Source organism: Choristoneura fumiferana, chromosome 6, assembly GCF_025370935.1.
Source record: "Choristoneura fumiferana chromosome 6, NRCan_CFum_1, whole genome shotgun sequence".
In the NCBI taxonomy this organism is placed as follows: Eukaryota; Metazoa; Arthropoda; class Insecta; order Lepidoptera; family Tortricidae; genus Choristoneura; species Choristoneura fumiferana.
In genome coordinates, this window is record NC_133477.1 from 21,364,868 (window position 1) to 21,385,794 (window position 20,927).

The following is a 20,927-nucleotide window of genomic DNA, read 5'->3' on the forward strand; positions in this document are numbered from 1 at the left end:
GGGCACGCAATTTTAGAGTTTGGCGTGAAAAGGTTACGGTATATAAGAGCCAAGGTACGGTACGTCACCTTTCTTGGACAGCGCCCTCTGTTCTTGTTTAATCTTAAAATATGATCCTACGGGAACACATTACCGGGATATCAAGTATCCCATGTCTCAATGCAGATCTTTGTTTATCCGTACGCCATGTTTCATGAAAAGCCGTTCAGCCGTTATTGCGTAATTCAGTAACAAATATCCAAACAAACAAACCTCCAAACATCAGGATAAGTTCAGCAGGCTGCTGATAAAAGCCAAATAGTTTACATCTATAGTTTCGTTAGCACCGCCTCTATGTTTAATTAGATCTTAAATCTCTAGCAATTGGTTGTTATCTCGGCGTTGACGGACTGGGGAAGTTTCGATTGTTTTCAGAAAACGTCATGTTTTTCCGTTCGGGTATTTTCAGGGTCCCTGGCTCCGAGTATTTATACTTGTTCCTTGTTCCGTGTTCCGATGACGAGGCAAACAATGAGAGACAGTTTGAAGAGCCAATTGAGGAAAATCTTATCTATTACAGATAAGTTTGTACGTGTATTTGACAGCTCTGTTTCCTTTTAAGGTCTCTACCCATTATAGTGTATACCATGACCGCAACAGCAACATGTGAGGCAAAAATATATTCTTTGTATCAAAAAGTATGAGACTATACCCACCAGCACGTTTCGTAACCAACCGTCGCCGACGCGTGTCATGTGTGCGTTTGACATTCCGTTTGACACTCCGTCTTGACATCGTCGATTCATTTGGAAACTACTAAGAAATAGAAGGATTCGATTTGTAGCATTCGAACATGGCGGATGTAGACGATATCTAATTTTGGTATTTCTGCTTCTTTGGCTAGTTGAAGTATAATTTTGATAGTGTTTTATGCGGCGATTAACCTTAACAGTGAACAGTGATCACAAAATTCTATATTGCTCTCGTGTCTGACATTTTTTAATGCGCAAGTGGTCTCCGCGTGGTTGCAAAAACTACAATCACCGTACAACGTGAATAAGAAGAATATATTTATCTTTAATTTAACTGACATTGGCCCAAGCCTTATGGCCGCCATTAAAAGGAATAAATAAATACTAAGAAATAGTGAGCTCGCAATAGCGCGCGGTTGTTAGTTCAAGTCTCTTTGTAACTAAGGAACCCCATACATTCCTGTATTGTTATTGTTTTTTCATGTATTTTTTCTTTAATTTTATACTGTAGTTTTTTAAGTATTTTATTTGTAATTTCTTATTTTGAAAAAATTACTTTCTGTAAGTTTCTTGCGGCGCATTCTTCTCGGCAATGATGACTTTTCCGAAAGTGCTCCGAGTTAAAAAAAAAAGTGTAAAAGAGCTCATTCCGTCTTTCTTACTGAATAAATGATTTGAATTTGAATAAGGTATAATACATTTTGAACATGAAACTACCGTGAGACTCACTCAACTCGGTTTAAGACGTGAGTGATCCGTTATAATATCGTTTAATATAATAAGGTATAATATAATTTGATCGTACAGCAAAACCAGAACATACTTAACTCGGTCGATTTTAATGACTGAGTTATTTGAAATTCTCTAGGATGTTTAGACACTTCAGTACCGTAAACTGCTTCAATTTTGCCCTCTGGCCCCAACATTGCCTGATTTGATTTAGAGTCGATAACTTAGCACTCCTATAAGTTTTAAACTTTTATCTACACGGGAATTATTATTACGGGTGGATAAAAGTTTAAAAACCTAAAGGGTGCTAAGTTATCGACTCTTAATCGAATCAGGCAATGTTGGGGCCAGAGGGCAAAGTTGAAGCAGTTTACGTACTGCAAAAGCAAATACAAAGTCCTTAAATTAATAATAAATATTCTACTTTGTCTGAAATAACTAACTAGATCACACAAATCACACAGTTTGAACTACGGATTGTATAGGAATCAAGCGTGAAATAGGACCATCAAAGCCAATACTCACATAATCACATTCTCTGTCAGCTCTTTAAAACGTACACTATTAAATTGTTTCTCAGTCTGGTCAGATAATGATTTAACCGCCCAAGCTGCTTTCTTCGTTTTCGCTGGCTTTGAAACTATATCTACTGCCATGACGTTCCTCATGTACGAGCTGGCTGTCAATCCTGAAATACAGGAGACGCTTGCTCAGGAGATCAAGGATCATGACAAGGCAAATTAAGTATATTGTAAGTTACTGTGATTGTCATGGTTTTGTGACTGTTCCACGTTTAAATGATGAAAAGTCAACTTTGACGAAATCATTCAGAAAACCGGCCAAGAGCGTGTCGGACACGCCAAAAATAGCTTAGCTGCTTCACGGCAGGATTAGCGAGCAAGATGGTGGTAGCAATCCGGGCGAACCTTGCACAAGGTCCTACCACCTGCATGTTATCACTAGCTAGAAGATTTCCACTGATGAAAATACTTATGCTGCAGCATGGAAACTTCATTCACTATAAGTTGAGTTCCTGCTTTTGAACTGAGACTTCTTTAGAAAGCTGAAATTTGGCACAAAATAATTGGAAGGGTGTATGAAATTCTTGACTTGGCCTATTTTCTTCATCAAGAACATCCTAACTCATCTGTCAAATTTAAAAATGCCTAGCGGCATACATCACCCTTTAAGGCACTATTTAGCATGAGTCTCCGCGATTAGGTGTATATTTTCAAGGTGCAGGAGGCAGTGGTTGCGACTAAAAGCTTTGGAACATTAGTTCCCATCAACTGTGCTGAGACTTGGGGAGGAAACACACGGCGAGGAAGCCCGTCGAGCAAGGAAAACACGGAATATTTAGAACGCCGCTCCGATAGCCGCTCTTTTTTTTTAACCCCCGACGCAAAAAGAGGGGTGTTATAAGTTTGACCGCTATGTGTCTGTCTGTCTCTGTATGTGACACCGTAGCTCTTAATCGGGTGGACCGTTTTGAATGCGGTTTTTTTTTTATAATTGTAATCTGGTTTTCTAGCGATGGTTGTAAGATATGTTTCATTAAAATCTGTTCAGCTGTTTTTGAGATTTTGAACTTTTAAATGACAAAGTCGGGGGTTTCCCGACTTCTTGTTGGTTAGGTTAGGTTATTTCGCAGAAATAGGCTCGCGTTTGACCTCAATCATGCCCTATCTATCTATCTATCTATCTATCTATAGCAGCCCTTGTTGCGTCCGTCTTCGAACGTAGGCCTCCTCTTCACGTTTCCACGTCTGTCTGTCCCCTGCCACCTTCATCCAGTTAATGCCGGCTTGCTGCCGGATGTCATCCGTCCATCTCTTAGGAGGTCTTCCTCTACCGCGGGTGTTGGCACGTGGTCTCCACTCCAGTATTCTTCGCATCCAGCGGCAGCGATCCATTCTGGCTATGTGTCCTGCCCATCTCCACTTCCGGCGCTCAACTTCCGCCACCACATCTACGACTTTCGTCTTTTGCCTGATCCACTCCTTTTTTTCCGATGCATCAGAGTTACGCCAAGCATTAGCCTCTCCATTGCCCTCTGTGCAACCCGAAGTTTCTCAGCACACTTTTCGGTCAGGGTCGTTGTCTCCATACCATAAGTGAAAACCGGCTGGACACACTGGTTGAATACTTTGGTCTTCAAGTGTTGCGAGATTTTTTTTGAGCGCAGGATTGAGCTGTTCGCTCCAAAGGCTGCCCATGCCCATGCCCTATGGTAAATAAGCGAAAATATGGAATAACATGGAGCACGCTTTCCCAATAAATGCCCATTTAGCCTAGATTTGAAGACAGCCAGATTGTAGCAATTAAGGAACACAAAAACTGGCAGAGCAATCAGTATGAAACAGTATACTAGCGATTCAGTGGTAACACTACGGAGGCGCGAGTAACCCTGGGCGTTGAATCAATCAATAGCAATAGGCAATTAATTTACTTATCTGACCCGTCGCTCTGGCGCTCGCGATTCCATTCACCATCTCTTTCTCCCTTTAATATTTGTAGAATGAACAATGTGTGCTGTGTGACAGAAAGAAGTGGTGAAAATGATCGTGATTCTGAGTACGTTAGACAATAAGGCCTCCGCTTGCTTGCTTCTCTATTATTCTATTCATTACTAATAAGCGCGAAAGTAACCGCTCAACCGATTAAGACAAATTTGGTGTAGACGTAGTTTGAGGCCCTGAAAAAGGCATAGGTTAGTTTTTTGAAAATTTTATATTTCCGCGAGCGAGCGCGGGCTTTTCAGACGATGTCGATTTTTAAATTTATGATGGTGGAAGCATTCTACACTTCCACTGAACGTAGATATAGTTTAGATATAGTTAGTGTTTAGTACTATAACTAAGGGACCCCATACATCCCTGTATTTTTATTATTTTTATTTTTTTGTATTTTTTTCTTTAATTGTACAATATAGTTTTTAAGTATTTTATTTGTAATTATATTATTATGAAAAAATGACTTTCTGCCAAGTTTCTTGCGGCGCATTCTTCTTGGCAATGACGGTCTTTCCGAAAGCGCTGGTAGTTTAAAAAATGACGTGTAAAAGTGCCCATTGCGGCCTATTTACTGAATAACTCATTTGAATTTTGAATTTGAATTTTGATGTCACGGAACTGCTAATGCTACAGAAAAAGCTTTTTAATAGGTATGCATTCCCAACATGCTCGATGCATCACTCCCCCCTATTTCCCCTAAAACGGCTGCGAGGGAAGTCCGTCTTTTATTATCCCGTGTTTGTGTGCCTCAGGGGTTTTTGTCGTAATTTTAAAGTTACACGGTTCCAGACATTAGCAACATGCGACGTTAAGTGATGGTCGGAGAGTATCGTTTTGTGAAGGAAGCAACGGAAATTATTTGTTACAGTGGGATTCGATACGTTAAAAATTCAATCATTTTTAAGGATCTGGGCCTCAAAAGGTTTATTAGTACTAGCTACCCGCCTTGGCTTTGCGCGGTTGTACTAGTTTTCTTAATTTTTTTGAACTTTTTCTGTCTTGCAAATTTTAATATTGTCCGGACAATTTTATAAAAATAAATAAACGGAAAGTAACCAATTAGCCGTGGTGGGCGAGTGGTTTGACCTATGGCCTCTCAAGCAGAGGATCGTGGGTTCAAACCCCGGCTCGCACCTCTGAGTTTTTCGAAATTCATGTGCGGAATTACATTTGAAATTTACCACGAGCTTTACGGTGAAGGAAAACATCGTGAGGAAACCTGCACAAACCTGCGAAGCAATGCAATGGTGTGTGTGAAGTTCCCAATCCGCACTGGGCCCGCGTGGGAACTACTGCCCAAGCCCTCTCATTCTGAGGGGAGGCCTGTGCCCTGCAGTGGGACGTATATAGGCTGGGATGAAGAACCAATTAGACGTCCCTATTATAGGTATAATTATGTGATACGCTTACAAATATTTAGCATGCATGATTGATTGATTCAGGGGCTACTTTGCGCAGTTCCATAATATCAATGTACCAATTATTAATTAATGATGATAATGATGGTGAGTATAGTAATATAATAATAAAACGCATTTTTATCATGATTTTTTTTTCATTTCCATAAAATAATTATTTTTCATTGTTGTCAATTTTTACATGGAACCTATTGCTTGCTTTAGCAATAATGAAAAAATGAGTAAACAAATAAAATAAATAAAAGTAATATGGGAGTAACATAATTTGCATCTTTTATAGACAAGAAGTATAAAAAAGCGATTAAACATTTTTTGGGTTCAAAATTCAAAAACTTCGGTTTTATTTCACTTCCACAATAGGTCTGGAACCTTCGATGAGCCAAGCGGTTCCACTCTCAGTTTTCTCAAATATCTCTACAGCCGCATTGGCAACAGCGTCTACTTTCTGCCAAGCCTGTTCTTTGAGGAACTTGACAAAGTCATCCTGGAGCTCCTTATCATCCACGGTTTTCGGAGCATGGGTCAAAGCCGTCTCAGTAAACCCTGGATTGATAGCCACTACCCTGACACCAGTTCTGTTGTAATTATACGGATACCCAAGGGACCTGGTAAAACCCATGACAGCAAACTTAGAGGCTTGATAAACAGGAAGATACGGGTCTACCCTGTACCCGTAAATCGATGCTAAGTTCATAATGGTACCTCCGTTCCCTCCCTTGTCTCTTCTCATGTGGTCCCAGAATTTCAAAGACCATTCGATTAGAGCGGTCACGTTGATTTCGATAGTTTTTCTTGGTGACAGGTCATCGAGGATACCAGCGTTGTTGATAAGAACATCGACATGTTTGTGCGTGTCGATGATTTTCTTAGAAACAGCTTCAAGATCTTTAGTGACATCACATTTGATAAAAACGCTCCTGTTGTCTCCATGCTTAGCGTTTAGTTTTTTCACGGCCTCTGTGCCGTGTTTCTCGCTTAAATCGAGTATGATGATGAGTTTCGCTCCTTTCTGGAGGAATTTGTCACCGATTTCATAACCGATTCCTACTGCGCCGCCAGTTATAACGACAACTTTGTTTTTAAGGTCCTTGGCCATGGTGAGTTGACTTTCACGATTTTCGTTGAACTGAGCGGGTTGATATTGACGCTTATTTATAAGACATTCATCGAGTTGTTATCAGGCGTCACTGTGGTTAATGTGTTTTGGTTTCATAATGATAGTGAGAGATCGACAGTGCATGTGATAAGACGAGTCAGGTCAAGAGATAATCGTTATCGCTTCCTAATGGTGTTTAATTAATTTTTGCTACTTAGTCCTAAAAATAACTGAGCGCGCATGTTTCATGCACGACGACTAAGGTACTGTTTATGTATTGTTTAATGTCATTTGCATGATTTAAAACAACAAATACCACTTAACCGACTTCAAAAACAGTTAATTCTGTCTTCACTTGTATTGTTAATTCAACGTGTCAATGAGTGATCGTAGACAACTACTAAGTATACGTTAAATTTTCAATTAAATATAATACTAGAAAACTGCTTTGGATACATTCTGAGGCAGTCAGTATCGATGAGTCGAACGTTGAATGCATTAGTTTAGATTTCTGACTTGTTGCAAAGAAATCGTTCTGGCAACTATATAGGTACAGTCACCAGCATAAATATCTGTCACGACTCTATTTCTAAGGCCGGAAGGACGTATCAGATATTTTTGCACGCTCCGCTGTGGCAGATATTAATGCCGGTGACTGTACATGCCTCGAAAGTTTTCATTTACCTACTTGCTCATTTAAAAATCGATCATCTTAATTTGTAATGCGTTGTCATACTGCCTCGCCAAATATATCTTAATCTTATCTTTCTTTGCTCACCCGCGACCTTATGATAGTTAAGTTTGTGTAAAATTATGAGTGTTCATGCAGTTCCTCCACCTCCACACTGTAAGAACACACACAAATCACACAAACCCATCTATCACCACCACCACACTGGAAGGAAGTGGCATTTAGGGCTTATTCTAGCTGAAGCGGTTTGCACGCAGCAGGTGGACGCCTATTGGAGAATATTATTAGCACCGCTAACTGCGCGCATCGTGTACTACGGAATTTAGCTGCGCCCGCGCCCGCAGGCGTGCGCCGCTCGTGCACCTGCGCCAGCTAGCGTAGGTCCTTAAGGAGCGGTCACACCACTGCTTAAAAAACGGTGACGGTACGGAATAGCAGTGACGCATCGTATGCGCACCGTTTTTATTGCATGCTCTCCACACCGCTGCCTAAAATACGCAGACGGTGCGGAATCGCAGTGACGTGCCGTAAAGGTCACGACTTTTGGTAGAGAGCATGCGGTAAAGTTCTGACGTTTACACGTCACTGCGATTCCGCACCGTTTGCGTATTTTAGGCAGCGGTGTGGAGAGCATGCAATAAAAACGGTGCGCATACGATGCGTCACTGCGATTCCGTACCGTCACCGTTTTTAGGGTTCCGTAGCCAAAATGGCAAAAACGGAATCCTTATAGTTTCGCCATGACTGTCTGTCTGTCTGTCTGTCCGTCCGCGGCTTTGCTCAGGGACTATCAATGCTACAAAACTGTAATTTTGCACGAATATATATGTAAACTATGCCAACAAAATGGTATAATAAAAAATTAAAAAAACATTTTTTTTAGAGTACCTCCCATGGACGTAAAGTGGGGGTGACTTTTTTTCTCATCCAGTCTTGTAGTGTGGGGTATCGTTGGATAGGTCTTTTAAAACCATTGCTAAACCGATTTTTCGATTCAGTGATTTGTTTCAAAAATATTCAACTTTAAAGTGCAAATTTTCATTAAAATCGAGCGTCCCCCCCCCCCTCTAAAATCTAAACCGGTAGGTGGAAAAAAAATTAAAAAATCAGGATAGTAGTATTTATATCAAACTTACAAGGAAAACTATAACGGTTAAGTTTTCGTGAGAATTATTAGTAGTTTAAGAGTAAATAGCAGCCTATGGTATAAAATATACCTAAACTTGGAATATTCCGTACAAAATACGAAAAACTTAGAAAAATATTACTTAATTTTTTCGTAATGGCTACGGAACCCTATTTCGTGCGTATCCGACACGCTCTTGGCCGGTTTTTGAAGCAACGGTGTGGGCGCGTCCTTAGCGATGTGGGTGCGTGCGACAGGTTTAAATCTGTCATCTCCCAGGATAACAGGATCAAAGGAATTTGGGCACAAATTTGTGCCTCTGGGAGAGGACAGGTAACAAGGGAAGGCGCTCACGCAACTCTCGTTCCGTGTGCGAGCGCATGTCTCGGCGAACGTATTTAACGTAGTTTTGCCGCCATTTGCTACAAGGCGCTAAAAATATTATCTCGACATTGGTCATGTCATTTGTCTCTCTTATTATATAATTAGCATGTGTGGCTTGACTGTAAGTGTTAATTATGAGATTAAATAAATAAATAAAATATAATAATAATAATTTGTTGTGTTATTTTTCAAAATAAATCATTCATTCGTTTATTCTTTTTTTATGTTAAAGAGGCCAGACAAACGAACTAGTGGGTCACCTGATGTTAAGTGATCATCACTGAGAGATGTGAGTGATCATCATAGATACCCGCAGCGCTTTTCGCGATGCCAGTGCGTTGTCGGCCCTGCTGAAAATATTTGCCACAATAGCCACTCGAATGGAGACCGCGGATCGGCAAGCGCAGCGTCCTACGCTGTCCACCAATGCCTCGGGTTCAAAGCGAATGCAGACTGCTTCCAATCGAAGCAACTGGAGGTCCATGGCGAGGCCTATGTCCTAAAGTGGACGTCCTACGGCTGAGATGATGATGATGATGATGACAATAGCCACAGACGATATTCATTTCATTAACATTATACCTATCAAGATTAAGATTGGTTTTTGGAGTATTTTTATATTTTTTATTTCAACTCAAAATTTTGTTACTTTTACGGTCATGGCTCAGGCTGGTCTCTTTTTCTGGTTTTTCTGTGTATCTATATTTCAGTTTGTATTTTCGATATGAACATTTTATCAATAAAGAATGATTCAACAACTATCCTCTTCAATGATAACGTTGCACTAACGAGCCAATCGTTGAAATTAAATAGCGAAATCATCTTGGTCAGCTAATTCGTTTATCGCAAACCGAATATTGAAATTGATTGTGTACACGTGCTTAAAACCGGAGGTTATCAATTCGTTTTTTTTTTGTTTGCCGCTCCCCAGAACTCACTTATTACACGACGTTAAAAAAGAAAAAAAGTTCTACCAACTTTTATACAATCATCATCGTCGCCATCGGTTGTACCTTGTTTTGCCTAACAACTTTTTGCATATTTTCAGTTTGCCTAATGCTAGATAAACTAATATTACTTTACCTAATGTTTCATTTTACCTAATTTTCATTTTAGTGAATAATTTTGTTTCGCCTAATTTTAAATTACCTAATTTCCATTTTGTATAAACTCAATTGATATTATGTTTGACTGACATAATTATATTTTGCCTAACATACATGTCAAATAATTTCATTTTGTATAAACTTATTTCGTATAACATTTGATTAATATAATTATTTGTCTAACATACATGTAGCTTAATTTAATTTTGTATAAACTTATTTCGTATAACGTTTGATTATAATTTTTGTCTAACATACATGTAGCATAATTTAATTTTGTATAAACTTATTTCGTATAATATTTGACTGACATAATTATATTTATTTATTCTGATCAGGGTCAATCCGAAGACATAATGATAAAGTTAGTTATTTCTAAAAAGTTTAGTATTATAAAACAAAGTCGGGACTGTAGGGTCGCAGTTCTACCTAACGCTCCTCCTCGCTTCGCTCGTCGTCGTACCTATTCCCTGTATGTTTAGTATTGTTATTTGCTTTAAAATGAAAATCGAAAGTCAGTTTTCGATAAAATAATATTTGTCAAAACAAGAGTTATGCAAATAATCATTTAGTAAAAATGATAATTCGACAAAATAAAAATTATGCATAATGAAATTATACAAATTGACTTTAGACAAACTATTCACTATAGTAAAAGTTTTTAGACAAAGTGAAATTAGGCAAAACAATTTTAGACAAGTCAAGGGAATACCGTTTAAATCATTCACATCAAACACACAAAAAAACACAAATAACAACAACAACAACGCGTATATTAATATTAATTTATAATAATTAATATTAATTTTCAAACACACACACACAAAGATATTTAAAGTTAATTTCTCTCATGATGTAATGATGTATAACAATAAAAAAATAATGTTTGAAATTTTCCCAACATTCACCCAAAATGAATGTCACACCTACACCCGAGACTTTACCACGACAAAAAAAAAATTACTTTAAAATTGCCTCGACGTTTAATAGTACATTACTGTAGAGACCGGGAAGTAGGGGGTTGCCGGCCAAGTAGATATGGACGACCGAGCGTAGCGAGGCCGGATAGGGATGCGAGGCCGGCAACCCCACGCTCCGGCTGAGGCTTGTGTAGTGCTTTTCTCAAACATGACATGAAATAATAAAAAAAAAAACTGGCAAGCTGTCGGGACGCTAGTCTGGTCGCCCTGTTGCGTGCGCACGTGTCGCGCTGGCTGCTGGCGGCGGCGGGCGGCTGCGGGGCGGTGGTGCTGGGTGTGGGCGTGCGCCGTGTCGCAGAGCGCGCGTTGAAACAAAAGACGGTAGCATTGCCGGCCAGCGGCCTGCAAAGTTGTATGAAATCTCTTTGCAGGCCGCTAAAGCGACCGCGCGCACGCAGCTGAGCCGCAGCGCCTGCAGCGCGATACTTCTCGGCCTATTATTTGTAACACTACGCCAATATTTCATGTCATGTTTGAGAAAAGCCCATTGTATTAACTGTAGTTACGAGAACTGTAGATTTGTCGTGATTACTCATATATCCCGGGTGTGATGCTCCTTACAAGACTTGCAATAATACGAGTATGAATATAAAAATAGAATTTTATTACTTATGCGTAAAATCACAGATATATACTGTTACATAGAAATAATCCGTATGACGATGACAGGAAAGTTTAATTTCTAGCTCTGAGCTGCAGCCAGTGTCCTCCTTTCATCCTCAAGTTGAAGCTCTCCGTCGACAACTGGATAGGGATGTGCGTCCGTTCAGAAGGCTCCACCTTCATGTGTTGCAGCAGCTGATATACCATCACTTTCACCTCGCATAATGCAAAGCGGGATCCTGTGAGAAGGTTTAAACATTTGAGAACTTCAGAGAAAGACCTTTACTTGGAATTGAATGATAGAACCGATTATAATATTAGTCATTTCATTAGTCATAAGTCGTTTATTGCAACCATAGTATTGTATAGATCTTAAAAATTAAGTAGGTACATTTAGTTTCATGTCCTGGGCGGGCATGGCATACCCGTGTGGTGTCGGGTTAGAATTACACCTCTCCATTTCTTCCGTGGATGTCGTAAGAGCCGACTGAGGATATAGGTTAAGGTATACCGTAGGCGGCAGGCTAGCAACCTATCACTATTGTACCGCTTTTGTCAAACTTGACATTAGACAAAACAAAATAACAACAAAAAAAAACAATATTTTTTTGTTATAAAAATGACCAAATGCGGGTAGTTCGAGATACGAGTGGTGGTACTATTGGTGATCAAGTGCGTTTGGCACTTGTCTCACCGCCAGCGAGGAAGCGATTGGCTATCGACTATTTTCTCGCTCAAGAAACGAACAAAAGATATAAGATCCTGTGTGAGTAAAAGAGACACATATATAAATAGTTGATCGCTGGCTGTTACACTGTCGGCGAGAACTCGCTCTTACATCTTTTGTCGCAGCGACAAGAGCTATAAAACTCGCGAGCTATAGATACTCGCTCAGCGATGTCAGCTTGGCGGCCGCCCCGCACGAGCGACTCGAGTGGAGCGAGTAATCGCCCGTCGCACGCGAACACTCGCTTACAGCCGAGCGACGAAACTACACTCGCTTCTCGCTGCTCGCCCACTCGTTTCTAGTTACTCGCTCTACTCGCTTCTCGCTCATCGTCGGCGGTGGGACAAGTGCCTTTAGTTCAAAGGACTCGCGCTGCTAGGTACACACACTAATTGACACCCACTTTTATAACTGGACTTGACGTCCACTACTGGACATAGCGCGCCACAACACTCTTGTCTTCAGCCCTTCGCATCCAACCTTAACTACGAAAATATTAATTCATCACACTTGCTCGTAAACAGTATCGTAACATGCAGGCTACCTTGGTTGCAACCCCCCAAATAAAACCCTCGACCTTAATGTGCTTCTCATGAAACCCGTGGTCGGTAAATGAGTCATTGCCTGAACTAATTTTCATACCATGAAGCCCAAGGTCGGTAAATGAGTTTGTTACTGCATGGTGTGCTGCTGCTCCGTGCGCGCGCTGCACACGCACGCCACGCACGCAATGCTGCAAGAGCGCAATCAGCGGTATCGGCAATTTTTGGAAAAAATATTAGTTTTCTTTTACAAATATACAATTTTACTCGCAAATGTGATGAAAAACATTGTATGTCGCACGGGCGGTACTGGAATTACGAACATCGACTCATTAAAGCCCTCAGTCATCGACTTCGGGCTTCTAATAGACTCTCGTTCGTAATTCCTTATTTACCGCCCTTAAGACACAATGTACTATCCCCTCTGTCTTTACAATGGGACATTGCTGCTTTTGCTGAAGGTAACGATGAAAATAATATTTATTTCCCTTACCAATACAATTCCTGGGGCCGAGTCCGAAAGGCAAATAAGTAAATGGTAGAATTTCATGTTTTCTTTCGTCAGAGAATCGCTCAGGGTCAAACTTCAGGGGATCGGGGAAGAACTCGGGATCCCGGTGGATGGCCATTACAGGGATATTCAAACCTTCGCCTTTCTTCATCTAAAAGTTAAGATAGAGCAATTTATAAAAAGACTTCTTGAAATACAGATAAGTTTTATTTTTTACTAGCGTTTACACGCGGCTTCGCACGCGTAAATCATTAGATGCAGCAGTTGAATTGAAATTCCGGGATTTTATTAATTTTTTTGGGAATTCCAATAATTTTTTTGAAAATTTGCCAAATTTATGACTCTAAGCCCAGCGGTTGTTATTTTTCGAGATTTTATCAATATTCCGTGGGAATATCGGGATAAAAAGTATCCTATGTTTTATATCCAGGTTATAAACTAACTTTTCGCCAAATTTCATCCAAATCCGTCAAGCCGTTTCAGCGTGAAGAAGTAACAAAACATCTAAATCACTCACTCACTAACAAACTTTCACATTTTTAATGTTAGTAGGATTAGTAGGATTATTTCAGCTTTGCCAAAATAGGAGTGCTATTGTAATATATTATTTTGAGGAAACATTTTACTTACGATATAGTCCTCCGTGGCTTTAGCATTGGGCTTACCCAAGTTGTAATCCTTGTTGCAAAGTCTGTCGGATGCTACCGCGGGTGGCCAAAGACGCAACAATTCTGAAAGGAGAAAACATACAGTGATTAAATTCTTCCAAAAAAATAGCACTACCTTTGATATTTTCTTAAAATGCAAACTTACAGTAAGCTAGCTAGCTAACTCACTACGCGCTCGCGGCTAAATTGATACGCGCTCGCAGCGAACTCGCTGCGCGATCGTCTTGCTTTCAATTCACCCGCAAATCGCTAGTGTGGGATAAGGCCCTTACAGACATACCTGTGTCATTGAATTATTGTTAACTAGCTTTTGCCCGCGGCTTCGTCCGCATGGAACTCGGTCATCACGCGCTGTTCCCTCGGAAACTGCATTTTTCCGGGATAAAAAGTAGCCTATGTCACTCTCTGGCCCATAAACTATCTACTTATATGCCAAAAATCAAGTCAATCCGCCGCTCCGTTTCGACGTGAAAGACGGACAAATATACAAACACACACACTTTCGCATTTATAATATTAGTATGGTTATGGATATGGAACTTACAACCTAAAAATGGGCTGCATAGAAAACCAGCGTTACTGCATATAACGTGCGGCAACACATGCTGAGTGTGAGTGGAGACCCTTTTTGGTATCCAGTCGTATCACCAAGTAACATAGTTTTAGTGCTAGTTTTAGTCTTATCTATTTTATTATTGTAAGATGGTGGTACTTATGGAGCCAAAATAATAACTTTCTCATCTTCTTTTAATAATCTTTCTTTCTTTCTTCAAAATTGCTAAAAGTGGCACCGAGGCCGTAACGTTTTGTGTGCTCTACCTACCCCATTTGGGAGTACAGGCGTGATCTTTGTGTGTGTATGTGTGTGTGTGTGTGTGGATATGGATTGGTATCAAATTATAAAAGGTGTCCCAAAAAGGACGCAAGATTTGAAATTGATGAAAAACACTTTTTTTTTCGTTATAATATATTTGTATATAAAATCTTGTGTAACATAAAATAGGGTTATTTGTGGAATAATACTGCAGGCCAATGTCCTCCTAGGCTTTGCTGGCACATACACACTCTTTTGTCAAAATTTTCTATGACCATTTTGCATAGATGCGGCTGAATTTTTCCAATGCAGCGTCGAATTTCCTCTTTCAAAGCATTGCCATTTGAACGGCTTGTTTTTGGACGACCAGTGGAATGAACATCATGTATTGATCCACTCCCTAAATTTTGCAACCACTCTGCTCACAGTTGATGAAGTCAATTCAATATTCCGACCATATTTTGCACGGAATTTTCGAACCGTACACGCCAAACTTCTTTTGAAATATTGTTCAATAATAAAAACGCGTTGATCTTTCGTATAACCCGCCATTTTTACAAACCCTAAACATTCAGCTGTCAAATAGTTTTTTTTTTAGGGTTGCCAGCACTAAAATATAAAAATGGCGGCAAATTAAAAATTTGCGTCCTTTTTGGGACACCTGATACCTATGTCCTATTTGTAATACTTGGCGCGTAACCACGACCACTTTATCAAGAAAAAATTACATAGAAGGAAGTTATTCTTACCAGAGACACACATATCCATATAGGTCATGCTCTGGATAGAGTTGTAGTCAAACTTGCCCCCACTGGTCTTCTCATGTTCACTGATCTCTTGCGCCAGTTTCTCCTGCACGTCAGGATTGACGGCCAGCTCGTACAAAAGAAACGTCATAGCAGTAGAGACGGTCTCAAAGCCAGCAATGAAGAACAGGGCTGCTTGGGCGACCAAGTCGATGTCTGACCAGGCTAAAGAAATACATTTTTGTTAGATCCATTCAGGTTTAACTTCGTGAGTAGCGGCTTTCAAACCAATCCTGTGTTTTTTTTTTTCAATTTAGTTCGTCAATACTGATTATGCCTACGTTTATGCCCACAACCAGCATCTGGCGATGAGCTGGTAGGTGATAGCGTCTCTCAAAATAAACTGTATCTGTAACACCTACTGACAAAATTGGTATAGTTACTTCTGTTTGTGGTCTTCTTTCCAACAGTAGACTCTTCAACTGTAGCAAAACCGGCGTCTGCGTCCTTATCGGATCTTTCGTCATGGGTAAGTCGACCTGGAGACAGACAGATGTTCTGTTTATTAATCACCTTAGTCTGGTGTGATAACAATATGACGCGTGGAATAGGATGTTAATAAAAATGCAAAAATGTTATTGTTTTCTAAATGATAATAAAAAAAACAATCCTAGTCAACAGTGATAACGTATCGGTTTGATTAATGTATAAATAAAACTGCTATGAAAGGTGGGTATAAAGTTATGATAATTATTGTTATTCAAATAAATAACAAGTACCCAGTAAAACAAAACACAATCAGCGTAAGAAAATTATCTTTTTGGCAATGATATGCAAAAAATGCTAGTAATCAAATAAAACAGCAATACTACTTTTATAAATATACATAAATGAGCGAAATGTAAAAAAAAACAATGTAAGTTAATGTAACTCTTAAAATAGATTATGTAGTATACTAACTTAGTCATAGTTAGTTTTAGAATATTTTTCGATTGTATTATTGTACCTTTCTTAGCCTCCATTAGCAGATGGATCATGTCTGGACGTAGAATGTTGTGAGCCTCGCGATCCTTCATCGTGCTCGTCACGAGGTGCTTGAAGAAATCAGCAACATCGTCAGAGAAGAGAGTCATTTTCATTTTCTGCAAAATATTTTAATTATCAATCAGAATATTCAAATTAAAGTTTTATTTTGCACTTAAAATACCAACAATAAGAGTGAAAATAATTACAAACAATTAGTTACAATTTAAAATACACTAAAATAAATAAGTAACCCTTTATTGCTAAAAATAAAGTGCCATTCACTAACCTTTGCTAGAGAAGGTACGGAGGCATACAAGAAAAACTTCATCAATTGCCAGAAGCCAAAGTTTGATGCTTTGTAGCCCATTTTATAGAACTCGTTGTTGTCGTCAGTATGGGAATCAACCCTCAGGCCGAAGGCACAGGAAGCTATGACGTCATTGGCAAAACGAGTTGACAGATCCTTGACATCAATTCGATCGATTTACCTGCAAAGTTTTATCAAATACAACGACATAATATACTTAACGTTTATTTAATTTAGCTTTATGATCACACATTGTCGCTGGATTGCAGCAAAAACTTCTAAATATATTTGAATATATCTATGTCTGATTTGCTTTTAAAGCCAGGCAGGAGTTCTATTCTTAAGGCGCGCACTACCTCAGCTCGAATCCCGATTTTGCCCCGCCTCACCGCACCGCATCGCTCGTAGCACGCACACACAGCTCGCGCGTAAATGTACGGCGCGGAAAAGTCACTCAAGTTCACGAAAAATCCAAATCCAATAACATAACACAACTACTACTTACATGGTAACTTTTACATTATAGACGAGTATAATTATTTATAATCAGATACAATTTACTTAGTAAAATAATTACTATACGCGAAAAGTAATTACTGTATAGCCTGTATGCGTGCGTGTGTGCGCTGAATGCAAGCGACGCAGCCTACCCGTCCGAAAGCCAAAGTGGGAATGGCCAGGGGGCCGGGAAGCAGGAGCGGCCAGCGGTAAAATGGTTTTATGTGCGGTAGTTTAGGTATCTCTGTTTTACAGGGAATACAATACATTTATTAAAAAAGTGCAGCTACCATCACCTACCTTGTCATTAGTACTATTGTAATCCAAAGTTTTAAGTTGTAATTCGTAGTATTTTTTGAATATTAGCCGTTTATTTTTATATTTAGAGCCAACTTTGCGATTTTTTTCAATCGAGAAAATTTTACCGAATCGTGTTTTCGCCACTAGACGTCATTAGAGTTAGCCCTTAACTTTGCTGTATATGAGTTTCAAAGGGATTGCTGCAGTCATGTTGATAAATAAGAGGATCATACTATGCAAATTGAGATACTGTAGGCCCTTAACAGTTTGCCCATGTTATCTCATATAAATCGCGTTTGCATTAGAACGTAAAAAGGCGAAATCGATGTCTCATTTGCATTTCCTTTGTCGATCACTTTAATGTACTAAAAATCTTTATCAATTATTGTCTTTTTCATTTTTTTACAGAAAATGTGTTTTATTTAAAAAAATCCTAAAATTCAATCAGAAAATATAAGGTTTTACAGTTTCCTAATTACTCACTTTTTGACTCCAGAATTTTAGTCTTCAACGAGTTGACCATCTGGTTTCCCACTTCCACTATGAAAGGCAGCATGTGCTTCATCTTGGAGCTCGTGAATGCCGGACTCAACGTTGAGCGCATGTCTTTCCATTCTTGCCCTGAATATAAGAAACACTTCATTCATTATAATCATTTATGTCTCTGATGAGGATAGGCTTTGACCAAGGATCTAAACACGAAGATCTATTTTGTGTTATCCACAGCCAATGAGTTCCTGCAACCTTTATCAGGGCCCAAGGGCATAACAAATAACAAGCTAATATTATTAGCGATTTGTTATGCAATTGGGCCCAAATTGCCAGACAACCTTGCGAGAGAATAGAGATCTATTAAAACTTTTCCCCTGGTGAGTCTTCACCCCAAAAATTTTGCTCAGTTTCTCAAGAAATATTATATATTATTAAGATTATAACATAGAAGGCTAAATTAACACGTGAATAACATTTTACTTAGTAAGTACCTTTCAATGAGAATAGATTTCTCCCAAACAAAGGATCTAATTCTTCACTGACGAAGGTGCGATGGTCCAGGAAATGCTCAAAGTCCTTGACTGTGATCTTCTTAATCAGCTCGATGTCTCGGATGAATATGACAGGTTTGACAAATTCATAGTTGCCGACAAACCTGTTCATAGAGATTCTTACTATTAAAATTGTTATATTATGTAGGAATGTAAAAGTTAGTGTATTAAGTCATTTGGGAATTAGGTCCTGAAATTTGATTGTCAATACGTTTAGAGCTCAAGATCACTTGGTCCACATTAATAAATAAATAAATATCATGGGACACTTGACACCAATTGACCTAGTCCCAAACTAAGCAAAGCTTGTACTATGGATAAATACTAGGCAACGAATAAACATACTTATATAGATAAATAGATATTAAACATCCAAGATCTGAGAACAAACATTCGTGTTATTCACACAAATATCTGCCCCGGCCGGGAATCGAACCCGGGACCTCAAGCTTCGTAGTCAGGTTCTCCAACCACTTGGCCAACCGGCCGTCAAAATCATTCTAATCTTTTGTCATTTTTCACAACTTGTTCACAGAACCATGTCATCAACGTACAAATGAAACGTGCGAATATGAGTCTAGACAGAAAAGGCAATGTAGACAAGAAGGTAGGTAACAGAAGAATGTGAAAAGAGGATGTGATGGAAGTTATCCTTGTGCCGAATTTCACTGTTGACGTTTCATGTATACAGAAACATTTTTAGGGTTCCTTAGCCAAAATGGCAAAAACGGCACCCTTATAGTTTCGCCATGTCTGTCTGTCTGTTTGTCTGTCCGTCCGCGGCTTTTCTCAGGGACTATCAATGCTAGAAAGCTGTAATTTTGCACGAATATATATGTTAACTATGCCGACTAAATGGTACAATACAAAATTCTCAATTTTTTAGAGTACATCCCATTGACGTAAATTGGATTGATTTTTTTTCTCAGCCAACCTTGTAGTGTGGGGTATCGTTGGATAGGTCTTAAAAACAATAAGGTTGCTAAAACGATTTTTCCTTTCTCTATCAATACCTGAACGTTATTCTAAGTTTTGATGTTTCTCAAAAAAATATTTATTCAGCATTATTTAAAATATTCCACTTAAAGTGCAAATTTTATTATAAATCGAGCGCCACCCCCCCCCCTTCCTCTTAAAATCTAAGCTGGTGGGTGCAACAATTGTGAAAAAATGTCAGGATGGTAGAAAATATATCAAACTTACAAGGACAACTATAACGGTTAAGTTTTCTTGACCCCATACTTGCTGAAGAGTAAATAGCAGCCTAGTTATAAAATACACCTAAACATGGAATATTCCGTACAAAATGCGAAATCCTTAAAAAATACTACTTAATTTTTTCTAATGGCTACGAACCCTATTTTGGGCATCTCAACACGCTCTTGGCTGTTTTTTTTTTTACCTGACATAGTTATATGTTCTGGATCATGCTGTTGACAGAGACGTTGTAATGAAATAAATTGATTTTCCCAGCAGCAGCAGTGAGATGCTTAATGCTAGAATGTACAATACTGTGAGCCCTACTCATTTTTTGACGGGCTTTTACGAAGCTGACGAGTATGTCCTGATGCCCTTGAAGCTAAATAAACAAAGTGACCAAATCCACTTCGCTGGAAGTCCGTTGGCAAAATAGAGATGCACCGAATTAAACAAACAAAAGATATACATTTATTCGAATGTAGAATAAATGTATAAATGGGCATGCGAAACAAATAAGTAATTAACTTAAATGTAATAAGTGATAAAATTATATGTCCTATTGGCATCATATACGTTTTCATAAGTAATATACACTATATTATGTATTTGATTGGTACAGGTGTTACTTTGCGGAGGTCTATAGCAATGAACTACATACTACTTTTATGCTAACAAGGCTTTCCCTTTTTATTTAGCTGAGAAGTAAGGTAAATAGTTTATTGGTATTATGTACTAGTTGTTCTGTTAATAACAACTAGCATAGAAAATTGGTGGCTTTACAATTATCAACTTCAACAAATGGCATTGCAATAAAACACTTAAAAAGCCTTGAACAGAAGTTGCACTTTGCTCCCTCTCGTCGGGAGGAAAAGTTACTTTATTGGAGAGAGAGGTGTGAAAAAAATTATCATTTTAGCATTAGTTAAAGACACGAAAATCTCTTGGCAACCGCCGTTTTATTTTAAAGAAGTAACAAAACACACAATTCTTTTAATAATAACTTACCTCTCTTCTGGGTAATCCGTGTACATATTGTTAATTATGTCGACGAAGTGTCTGAGGCGGAGCATGGTCGTCGCCATATGCCCACCAGTGGATTGGTGTCCTGTCTTGACCCCATACTTGCTGAATCGGCGAGTAGACTTGCCGCAGTAATTACAAATGCTGC

The 20,927-nt window shown here is 39.0% G+C and overlaps 2 protein-coding genes across 2 annotated transcripts; both read right to left on the reverse strand.

Annotated features, from left to right (window-relative positions):
* Positions 1-5,553: 5,553 nt before the first annotated feature.
* LOC141429306 (alcohol dehydrogenase 2-like) lies at positions 5,554-6,685 on the reverse strand. The gene has a single exon (XM_074089603.1). The coding sequence runs from the start codon at positions 6,485-6,487 to the stop codon at positions 5,732-5,734; it is 756 nt and encodes a 251-aa protein (XP_073945704.1). The 5' UTR covers positions 6,488-6,685; the 3' UTR covers positions 5,554-5,731.
* Positions 6,686-11,359: 4,674 nt separating this feature from the next.
* On the reverse strand, positions 11,360-20,862 carry LOC141429307 (cytochrome P450 9e2-like). Its single transcript, XM_074089604.1, is given in 10 exon segments — positions 11,360-11,616; positions 13,140-13,308; positions 13,788-13,888; positions 15,389-15,610; positions 15,829-15,924; positions 16,392-16,527; positions 16,698-16,899; positions 17,996-18,137; positions 18,500-18,663; positions 20,765-20,862. Coding segments are annotated over 10 exon segments (1,476 nt in total). The 5' UTR covers positions 20,842-20,862; the 3' UTR covers positions 11,360-11,449.
* Positions 20,863-20,927: the final 65 nt, after the last annotated feature.